The sequence below is a fragment of the Nannospalax galili genome, unplaced genomic scaffold, assembly GCF_000622305.1.
Source record: "Nannospalax galili isolate Female #2095 unplaced genomic scaffold, S.galili_v1.0 scaffold278, whole genome shotgun sequence".
NCBI classification, from domain to species: Eukaryota; Metazoa; Chordata; class Mammalia; order Rodentia; family Spalacidae; genus Nannospalax; species Nannospalax galili.
In genome coordinates, this window is record NW_008347536.1 from 11,515,311 (window position 1) to 11,527,327 (window position 12,017).

Below are 12,017 nucleotides of genomic sequence, written 5' to 3' on the forward strand. Positions count from 1 at the left end.
ATCCCCCTGCCTCTGCCTCCCGAGTGCTGGGATTAAAGGTGTGCGCCACCAGCCCGGTTATGTTTGTCATTTTTTACAAGGACCTCCAAGTGCAGATAGATGTCCTGCATTTCACTGACAATTCTGTACAGGCTTTCCGTTGCTTTAAATCCTCATGACTGATTCCAAGATGAGATTTGCTCCTTCATAGCCAAAATTCATATAAACATAGGTACCATTTGTTCTATTGGTTCATGTCTCACATCACTTGAGTTGAACTGTGTGTGGGGTGCACTGGGGCTCTTACTTTCTTTTGGGACGGTGATGATTCTTATGAATAGCAAGCCTAAAACAACACGATTTGATAAAGGCTTAGAGTGAAGTTTCTGTCATACCAGGGGCCTCCCAATAAGCTTATTCTAAGTGAGTAAACCCATGTTAAGTTGACCTCGTGAGGTTGGTGTACAGGGAGAGTACCAGGCCTGGTAGCTTCCTGAGCCACTTTTTGAAACACCAGGGCCTTTGCTGCTAGCTCCTAATAGCCTGTATATTTTTAGTACTGCTTTTCATGTTAGTTTCCCGTTAACTGCAGGAAATCTTTTCTTGGACATAATCTACCCATTTCCTGAAGTCTTCCTTTCCACATTGTGTCAGTTTGGGGATGAATCAAGTCAGCAGATTTAGAGAGGGCTTGTTCTCTTCCCTGTCACAGCCTCCCTTCTTTGTGGGATACCAGAAAGCTGCCTTTCTTTTCTTTTTTTAGGGGTGGAGGAAGGAGGGGAGAGTCCTCGGTGTGTGTCGGCCTCTGAGGCTCCCTGACACAAATGTACTTTTGTGTGTGGAAGGGGCATGTGTGTGTGTTTTCCCCTTCCCAATGGACACTTTCATTTATTAGGTCCGGATGGTGTCCTCGGAGCTATAAACAATGGTGTGGAGATAACAGAGCTGCCTCAGTGAGGAGGCTGTGGTGGCAGCCACTAGATTTCCCTCTCTGCCCCTGCCCCCCCATCCCTTTGTCCATTGTGAGTCTGGTCTGATTTAAAGCAGCTGAAGACTCTGTGATCCCTTCAGAACCACATGGACACTGCCTGCCCTTCTTACCTTGAGTACTTTAGACATAGAAGAGGTTTTACATGAAGCTTCTCATGTTGGCATGTGTTAGTTTAAACATGCTTTGTCTCAAAGGGAACTCAAACATATTGCAAGTAAGAAAACAAACTAGTCCAGCCACTATAGAAACCAATATGGAGGTTCCTCATACAACTAAAGATAAATTCCCCCACATGACCCAAAAAAAAAAGTAAGAGAGGAATAGGTAATGGAAATGTATATGTACACAATGGTAATTTTTTTAACCACAAAGAAGAACAAATTCATGTCTTTTTCAGGAAAATGAATGCAGCTGAAAATAATCATATCACATGAATTAAGCCAGCCTCAGAAAGATAAATACCTATGTTTTCTCTTGGTGTTTCCTAGATTTTATGTCGATACATAAAATCATGTATGTTAATATGACATGAAATGAAAGTAAAATAAAAATTTCTAGGGGGACAAAAGGGTCTATTGGGAAGGGGAGGAATGAGAAAGGGAGGGTGGGAAATATGAGGGGAAATATGCTCAACTTCCAATATATACATGTACAAAAGCTTTAAAATAAATTAATTTTAAAATATGCTTGTTCTTTTGAAGAACCAAAATTCTGGCTTTATTATCCCTTAAGAATGGAGGAGTTAGATAAAAAGTATGTGCTTGAGGACTGGCCTGCTATTTACTAACCTTAAGACCTCAGGCAAGTTATGGGTCTAATAACAGTTCTCCTTTCATATAGGATGTTCCAAAATTTAAAAAAGAAAGTATATGCAAAGTGCCTGCCATATGGGAAGCACCCACATGTTAACCAAAAAGGGAGGCATGAGAGGGAGTGTGAAATGAGACGATATAAATGAATATGCTACACATAAAATGGTAAGCACACTTTAGTGACTATTCCATTTCAGATCTAAGGGCAAGCCCTTTTTCTTCCTTCAAAGATACTCTTTCATCTGACTTCTCATTCTGACCACTCCTCCCTTTTCTCACTCAGTCATCCTGCACTGTGGGTTCTTCTTTGACTTAATAGCATAGATGTCCTGTCTCAAAGCAAACTGCTGTGTCTTGAGGCCAGACCTTATCCCAGTCTTTGGCACAAAGTAGGAAGATTCAGAACTTAACTTGAATAGGTACCTGGAATGCGAAACTCCAAAATGTAAACCTTTCCCATCCCAGGGGCCTGCCCTTTCAATTCAAATTTACTTCTTAACTTTTATATTCAGGGATCAGTGCAAGAAATGGAAATGCTCCAGACACTTTAAACAGAAAAGGATTTAATACTAGGAGTTCAGTGTTTGCCAAATGGTAGAAGGACCTTAACCTGTGTTTTCTAGTCTAGAACCCCATGAAGGGCCTGCCAGGATACCACTGCATCCCAGCATCCCACTCACTTCATGGCTATGCTCTTGGGACTGGAAGCTACTACTGTAGCTGCCTCGCAGCACTCAGGACATAGAGAAGGCCTCAGCTACATGAAGCCCTTCATTCAGCTATGTCCTTGCTTGCCAGCAGAAAGAAGAAACAGCCAAAGGAAAGAAAGGAGGAAATGGTCTGTGCCTCTCTTCTACTTTGCAAGTCTTGTATGAATGAAAACTGGCAAACTGACTGCAAGTAAATCTTAGTTTTCCAGAATTAATTTCGTTCCTTTTTTTGTTCTTGTTTTTATTGTTGTTGTTTTGAAACAGTGTCTCCTGTAATCGAGGCTGGCTTGAGACTTACTATGTAGAAGAGGCTGGCCCTTGTGCCTCCATTTCCCAAGTGCTAGGATTACAGCCATGTGCCATCACAACCAGCTTAGTTTCTTGGTTTTACAGAATTTTTAAAAATATTTTATTTTTATTATTTTTATTTTATGTGTACGAGAGTATTGCTTGCATGCATGTGAGTGTACTCGTGAATTTTTAACAAGAAGGAGAGCAGAGTAGAGGTTGAGTGAACCAGCCTACAATACTTACCAACCCAGTTCACCTACAGAGTATTTCAAGAAGCAATATGACCAGATAAAAGCTAGATGACAGAATCTGGACAACTCTGTCTCCATCTAGTTATCACTTCCAAATATAGAATCACATCCAGAAAGCCATGTTTCTGTATGTGAAATCCTCCATATCTCCCTATGGCCTTTAAAAGCAATTGATCAACCAGCTGGCCTTCTCAAGAACAAGAATATTCTCAACATGTTTCAGTAAGTGCCTATTATATATGTCAGATATTCTGCTAGGCAAAAGGAACAAAGCTAAGAGAGAAAACAAGGCACTGACACCAAATTCATGGTAGTCCAGTAGGGAAGATAAAGAAACAAAGATATGGCTGGGTATGGTGACGTATGCCTTTAATCCCAGCACTCTGGAGGCAAAGAGAGGTAAGATCATGGTCAGTCTGAGATGGTCTACATAGTGAGTTCCAGGCCCACTGGGTCTACTTAGTGAGACCCTGTCTCAAAAGAAGAAGAAACAAAAGTAGTCATAAAATGATATTATAAATGCTAAAAGAATGATGTTTTTAGGAGCATAGATGAATGGTGTATAAATTAGGTGGGGAATAAAATCAGGATGAATATACAGGGCTGTACATATTTATGTAAAAAGTATAAGGGCTTTTTATTAACATAAAGAGACTATCAGTCTGGTCATATAAATTCTACATTCTCTTTTTCCTCAATCACCTACCCCTCACATCAGAACTCGTTACTCTTTATTTTCCCTTTATCTAAATTTGTTTTTTTGAGATCAAGTCTCATGTATCCTGGGCTGACCATGCTAGGAATAGAACCCGGGGCTTTTTGCATCTAGGCAAGCACTCTCACAAATGAGCTACATCTCTATAACCTGGTTGTTTTTGTGAGATAGAATCACATGTAGCCAAGTCTAGTCTCAAACCCAATATACAGCCCAGGGTGACCTTGAATTACTGATCCCTCCCTTCTAACAAATTCCTTCTTACCTTTGTCTCCTCATTGCATCTTTTTTGAAAATTTATTTATTTGGGCTTCTCTGCTTCTAAACCTCCCTCTTATCCCAACAAACCTTTAACAAGACATTCTTTTGTAGTGTAGCTTCTTGGAAAATTTACTGTGCCAGTGCTTTGGATATGTTTGAGAGTAGCAAACAGCAAAATACGTTGGTTGGCAAATGATTTAAATATTATCTGTAATAGCATTTCATCAACTCAGAAAAGTTACTGAGTCCATTTTATGTTTTTGTTTATATCTGAAAACACAAAGATGAACAAACTGCTACCCTTGACTTCCGGAAGCTCCCAGCAGAATGCAGATACCTACACAGACAAGTATAACAAACAACATGAACCATTTTTTGAAAAGCATAGAACAGCACATTGTAAATCTAAGCACTCAGGAGGCTGAAGCAGGAGGATCACAAATTCAAGATCAACCTGGGTTACCCTGAAGAGACCCTATCTCAAATTCCAAAGTAAAAGGGCAAAAGGAGAGGTGCCCCAAAAGGGACTCTAACACCCTCTTCTGGCCTCTGCAGGTATTGCATGCACATGATGCACTTACATATATGCAAGTAAAACACTCATATACATAAAATAAAAAATTTTAAGGTAGAAAGCTCTTGAGGAAGACACCTGACATTGATCTCTGCCCTCCATCCCACCCCCCACATGCACACAAACAAAATCACACCATAGGCTAGAAGTAATTTAAGTAAGTTGGTTATTCCTACAGGAAAGCCCTTCAAAATGCTTTCCTGACTTTAATTATTTGCCCTTTATTTGGCATTTTAAAAAAAATTACAAGGAAAAGCTACAAATTTTATATACTTGTTTATTCCTCCTATTGACTTGTGATCGCTACGCATTGTTTCACCTCTTGAAAGGAAGTCTAGATAAATGTAAAAACAAATCCCCTTAAATTAGGTGTGATGGAACACACCTATAATCCCAGCAGTGGAGAGGTATAGGCAAGAATATCAAAATTCAAGACTATCTTTGACTTCATAGCAAGTTTGTCAGCATGAGCTAAATTCAGCTTCTCATTTGAATGATGTTTACTTCTGGTATCAAGTTGTGATATGATTTTAAATGAGTCATTTATGTGAAAATAAGACTGTAACACTTATTCTGTCTTCCATGAAAAGTAACAATGGAGTTCTTTAGATGGGGAATAACCTCCAAGATATAATGTATATGGAAGAAAACAAGATGTACTTAATATACAATGGAAAATACATATTTACTATTATACACATAAGGTATCTCAAAATGAAACACAGGAAACCAATAGCAGTGATTATCTTTACAGAACAGAACAGAATATTTGGGGTTAAGATGGAGGAGACTTGTTATTTTTTGCCATTCTGTATCTCTTGATTTTTGTTTTTTCCGTTTTTGGTAGTTTTTGAGATAATCTCACTATGTAACCTAGGCTAGGCTTGAATCCACAATCCTCCTACCTCAGACTTCTTAGTCTTGGGATTACAAGCATGTGTTCACACCCTGCTGTATGCCGTATGCCTGTACAATTAAAATAACAAGTTATAGGGGCTAGAGAGATGGCTCAGCAATTAAGATCACTTGCTGCTCTAGCAAAGACTTAAATTTGGTTCCCTAATCCCAGCTGGTAGCTAACAACTGTTCGTAACTCCAGTTCAAAGGATCAGACAGCCTCTTCTGCTTGCATTGACACAGGTGTACTTACCTACACACAGGCAATATATGCATACACATAAAATAAAAATAAAAATAATAAATAAAATATTAGAAAAAAAAGAAGTAGCATGATTACATTGGAAGACTTTGTATAGGTGGAGAATTTGGAAAGTGAGTGAGTGGCAAACTTACATAGGCACAATGACAAATTTCACATTATTATTGAAGTTTGGTAGTACAGTTTTGTCAGTTCCAATAGGTGTGTTGTAGCATCTCATTTTGCTTTGCATTTCCCTGATGACATAAGATGTGGAACACCTTTTCATTTGCTTATTACACCACATAAATTGGTAATAATAGTTATAATCCTAGCATTCAGGAAGTAGAGGCAGGAGGATCAGAAATTCAAGTCATCCTGGACTGTATGATACCCTATCTCAAAAAACCAAACAACAAAAAATAAATAAAAAACAGTGTTTAAGGTAGACATGGCATCCTACTCTAGTGGTCTCAGTTATTCAGGAGACTGAGGCAGGAGTATTGCTTCAGTCTAGCAGTTTTAGGACAGCCTAGACAACATAAAATATGAGACCCTGTATTAAAAGAAAATAACTAAAATTGCAGTGTTTAAAAAGAAATTTGGCCAGCAATATAACTCAGAGGGTAAAGGCACTTGCCACCAAGCCTGACAACCTGAGTTTGAGTCCCAGCTGTCCTGGAACTCACTATGTAGACCAGGCTGGCCTTGAACTCACAGAGCTCTGCCTGCCTCTGCCTCCCGAGTGCTGGGATTAAAGGTGTGCGCCATCACACCCGGCATAAGAAATATTTTTTAAATGAACAAAATATGGTTTGGGGATAATTGTTAAAAGTTCCCATTTTTTGTGTGTTTACATTGTTTCTTATTCATGGTATTACTAACATCATGTTCTCTGTTGAAATCAACCTCAAAGTATAATTTCTGTATCTTCTGATTTAATCACTGACAACTTAGTGGCTGTCGGGGTATTTCTATGTTTTGTAAGATTCTTAGAAACTATACTCTTTAGGTTGGTGGTTGTTTGTGTGGTCAGGAAGAAGGCATATCAGCAGAGACAAAGTTCTTAGAAACTATCATCATAAACTCTGAGGGCCAAAACAGCTAGGCGTTCATTCCATTCTCCCCGTCACTGTATTTATATGCCCTCTGCAACAGTCTTGCTTACTGGTCACTGTCACTCCAGTGTTACTTGATGGTATTAATAGAGATGCTAGCCAAGTCCTAGTGGGCTCTGTACTCTCCTGGGAAGAGATCCCTGGACTACAGTCAGTCTACTTGGCTACTGCCCTGCCATTAACTTTGTGACTTCTAGACCTGTTTCTTCATCACTAAAAATTAAGGCATGTTAAGGAATGTAAGTATATGGTATAGCTGATGACATTTTCCCTGGTCACTTCTCAGTTTGAGCAGGATTTTTGTTTCTTTGTTTTGTTTTGTTGAGACAGAGTCTCACTTAGTTGCTCAAGCCTTGAACTCTTGATTCTAGAACCATCTCAGCTTCTGAGTACTGACTGGAGTTACAGGCATGTAACTTGGCCAAAAGCCAAGTTCTTCTCTTTTTTTGGTCTTTTTTTAGACAGGGTCTCCCTGTAGCCCCAGCTGTCCTGGAACTCACTATGTAGACCAGGCTGGCCTTGAACTCACAGAGATCTGCCTGCCTCTGCCTCCCAAGTGCTGGGACTAAAGGCATGCACCACCACGCCCAGCCTAAGCCAAGTTCTTTATGACAAATAACCACAAATAAAGTCTCAGAACCCTTCTCAGCTGTCTTCCTTACAATTAGAACCAATAGGTGGAACGCCATGAATAAGATGAGAATCATTCTTTGCATCTCTAAGGTTCTCAAGCAGCAGTGTGCTAATAAATATTAAGCATTAGGTTCTCAGGAGAAAATAGCAACCCTAATTTGCTAACTTCCATTTTCTCACTATGCCTGATTTCACACTTTCATTGTAAAGTCCTGTGGGTTCAAAAATCTTGAAAATTTAGCAAACAGCTTTCAGAAGGTAATAGAAGTCTATCTGGCCCATCACTGTCAAATTGGTAAATTTGTATTAAACTGGCCACATTCAGAAATGGAAATGAAAATGAAAATGACTGTTCTTGCAAGGGAGTTCTATTCAGGGGTGTAATTTTTTTATTTTTATTTTATGTGTATGTTTTGTTTTATGTGTATGAGTGCCTGCATGTATGTAAATGCACCTATGTCCTGCAGTGCCCATGGAGGACAGAAGAGGGCATCAGATCCCCTGGAACTGGAGTTACAAATGGCTGTTAGCTGCCATGTGGGTGCTAGGATTTGAATCTCTGGCTTCTTCAAGAACAGCCAGTGCTCTTAACCAGGGAGCCATCTCTCCAGTCCCCAAGGGTATAATTTTGACCTTGCACAGTCTTTTGACTCTTAAAATACTCATTCATTATATAAGATCTTGGTGAAATTATATCTTTCCATGAGTTTTGGTTATACTGTCTGGGAAAAGGGAATAAGAAAATCTTGCCTAAAACTATAAAGAGTAATTGGTGAGTGTATGTAAGCATTTATCGCAGTGTGAAGCATATCATTTGGCCTCTACACTATTCCTTTTCCATTACCAAGGTGGAAAACTTATTTTGGATTGTGTCTTTTGCTTTTTGTAGACTCATGAAAGGTTAGCCATTACTTTCTTTCCAGGCCCTTCTTTTTCCTGTATACCTTTAATACTCTCTTTCTTCTGTTTCTCTCCTCTAATATATTTAATCTGCTATCTGAGTGAAATATATTTAAAATATTTCATTTGCTTTTTTATTTTATTTTATGTGTATGAATGTATTGCCTGAATGTATGAAAGTGTACCTGTGTCATGCAGTGCCAGTGGAGATCAAAAGAGGGTGTCGAATTCCCTTGGAACTGGAGTATGGATGGTTGTTAGCCACTGTGTGGATACTGGAAATCAAACCTGGGTCTTCTGCAAGAGCAGCCAGTGTTCTTAACTAAGAACATCTTAGCTAAACCATCTCTCCAGTTCTGTGAGTGAAATATATTTAATCTTACCTGTTCCTAATATTTCTATTTATAATCCGAGTCCTTTCTTTAGTAGTCAGTGCTGTCTGAAATTATTAACTTGCTTGTGAGTAGAGACCAGTCCTGTGTAAATTTCTTAGACTTTTCCCATGAACTAGTTCCCCACTCTTGGAATAAAACTTACATAAAGGCTCTTGCCCTTAAGTAGCTTCTTCTGTGTGAGCAGAGTGCTGAAAATATCATACCTGCTAGTATATACTCATGATCAAAGACCTGAAAGCAGATAGAAATAGTTTCACATTTTAAGAATGCATCCTGGGGCTAGAGAGGTGGCTCAGCAGTTAAGAGCACTGACTGCTCTTGCAAAGAACCCGGGTTCAATTCCCAGCACCCACATGGCGGCTACAAACCATTCTTAACTCCAGTTCCAGGGGAATCCGAAGCCCTCTTCTGACCTCTGCGGCATTGCACAACACGGGTGCACTCACATATATGCAGGCAATACACTCATACACCTAAAATAAAAATACTAAATAAATTTTTTTTAAAAAACATCTTTTGGGCCAGCAAGATGGCTGCATCTCCTAACACATGTCCACTCTTCAGATATGTAGTAAACACACAGCTGCACTCTATACGCTACTGTGGATTAGCAGTAAAAAGGTGTGAAGCATAGTTTCTACCTGCAAGAAATTTTCCATCTAGGAGGCAAGAGGTTTAAATCAATCAGCAGTATAATATAGGGTGATAAGAGCAAGCAGAAATAGGAAGGCAAGAAGCTTAATGGATCATAGAGTAGAGTTGTTTCCATCAGCTAGGAATGGAGGGAGGTTTATGGGAAAGCATCTTAAGCAATTTGATGAGGAAGAACTCTGTTCTCCTTAGTCTCTCGTGACACTTAGTACTGTGCTAAGATTAGTAAATCCTTGGTACAGTGATGATCAGATTCACTCTCATCATATAGATTCTCCCTATATGCTGATTGTATCTCCCTCCCATAAGTGAACTTTGAGGAACAAATCCTTGACTGTCATCTCCACAAAAACGTCTTCAAGGCTTCTCAACCATGTATCACCTACCCTGCTTCTGTGGATACCAGAAGAGTAAAAACCTCTAACTTATTTTTGCTTCTGATAGCCTCCACATTCCAGTAACCACTGTGAAGGTAGTTATAGCTTTTTCTTTTTTAATTTTGTGTAAGTGTATTGCCTGCATGTATGTAAGTGTACCCGTGTTGTCCAATGCCCACGGAGGTCAGAAGAAGGTACCGGATCCCCTGGAACTGGCATTACAGATGGTTGTTAGCTGCCATGTGGGTGCTGGGATTCAAACCCGGGTCCTCTGCAAGAGCAGTTAGTGCTCTTAACTGCTGAGCCATCTCTCCAGCCCAGGTTGTAGCATTTATATCTTTTTCATTTGCCCTCTTTCCCCATTGCCCCCACCCCCCGCATTCTAAGTCACCATGATTTTTCACCCAGATTATAGTCTCCTAGTTGACATATCCAGTCCTAGTCTTGCTCTTTTGAATTTTTCACACAGTAGTCAGAATGATCTTTCTAGAACACAAATCCAGCTATAGCTTTCTTCTTTTGTGTTGTCCTTAGAATGAAGTACAAATTTCTTAACTACTCCTGGCCTTTTCTAACCCCTTCAAAAAGGAGTAAGACCCTATAGCTATTCATTCTCATAGCATGCCATAATCTTCTTTACCAAAGTATCCATTATGCTCTGTCATGATTACATCTTTCTACTTGGTATCTCTGCTAAATAGTGGTCTCTAAGTCCACAAATCATGTCTGTATTGGTTACTGTTATGTCCTCAGCATAGTGGTAGAATTCAGGAGAACAGTGAGCATACGAATAGTTGAGTTCATTTTAAATGCATTTTAAAATGCATTATTTTTCCTTTTGGTCTTTTTGAAATAGGGTCTCTCTGTAGTCCCAGCTGGCCTGGAACTCACTATGTAGATTAGGCTGCTCTTGAACTCAGATATCTACCTGCCTATGCCTCCCAAGTGCTGAGACTAAAGGCATGTGCCACCACACCCAGTTTCTTTTTTGTGTCTTTTGTTTAATAATTCCCTCAAGGTTCATCCACATTGTAGAATGTATTAGAATTCCCTTGCTTTTAAAGACTGAGTAATATTCTACTGTGTGTATAGATTGCATTTTGTTTCTCCATTCATCCACCAGTGGACCCTTAAGTTGATTCTACTTTTTGACTATGGTGATTACTAGCCAGTGCATGAATATCTATTCAAGTCCTTGTCTTCAGTTCTTTTAGGTACATACCAAGAAGTATAGTGGAGCATATTTTTGTTTTGTTTCAGTTTGGAGTTTTTTTTGAGATAGGGTCTCTTGTAGCTCAGGCTGGTCTTGGACTCATTTTATAGCTGAGGATGACCTTGAAATACTGATCTTCCTTCTTCTTCCAAAAGTGCTAGGATTACAAGCATGTGCCCTCAAGCCCCATGTTGGGTTATAAATATGTTCCCCATGCCCCATTTCGTGCAGCACTGGGAATGGATCCAGGGTCTCATGCATGCTAGACAAGCATTCTACCAACTGAGCTACGCCCTTAGCCCTGCTTTCAATTTTTTTAAATAGTAGCTATGTAATAGTTGTAAGGTGGCATCTTGTGGCTTTGATTTGCATTTCTGCAATGACTAGTGAGCTTAGCAGCTTGTCCTGTGCCCATTGGCCATTTGGTATGTCTGTATTGAAGAGATTTCAACTCAGTCATTTGCCTATTTGTCAGAAGTTTGTTATTGAGCTTTAGTTTTTTATATAGTCTAGTTATTAACCCCTTACCAGACTCATAATTTTCAGATGTGTTCTCCCATTCTTTGTCTTTTTACTCTTTTGACATTGTCCTTTGATGCTTAGTCTTTTTTTTTAAATTTGGATTTGATTTGTTTTTTTTTAGAAAAGTAGGGTGTGTACATGCAATGGCACACGTGTGGCAAACAGAAGACAACTTTCATGTATCACTTCTCCTTCCACCATGTGGGTTCCAGGGATTGAACGCAGGTTATCAGGTTCAGCGGCATGTGCCCTTACTCATTGAGCCATCTTGCTGACCTAAAATTCTTGATTTTTTTTCTAATATTTTATTTTATGTGTATGCATGCATTGCCTGCATGTAGGTAAGTGCACCTATGTCATGCAATGCCCATAGAGGACAGAAGAGGCTGTCGGATCCCCTGGAACTGAACTTATGGATGGTGGTTAGCCACCATGTGGGTGCTGGGATTTGAGCCCTAGTCTTCTGAAATAACAACCAATGCTCTT

At 39.5% G+C, this 12,017-nt stretch overlaps 1 protein-coding gene across 1 annotated transcript in view; it reads left to right on the forward strand.

Annotated features, from left to right (window-relative positions):
* Positions 1–1,926: 1,926 nt before the first annotated feature.
* Positions 1,927–12,017, forward strand: part of Gab2 (GRB2 associated binding protein 2) — a 106,303-nt gene continuing 96,212 nt past the window's right edge. The window contains exon 1 of the mRNA XM_008844197.3: positions 1,927–1,947. Within this exon, the coding sequence (XP_008842419.2) occupies positions 1,945–1,947 (3 nt within the window). The 5' untranslated portion in view covers positions 1,927–1,944. The remainder of the gene's footprint in view (positions 1,948–12,017) is intronic.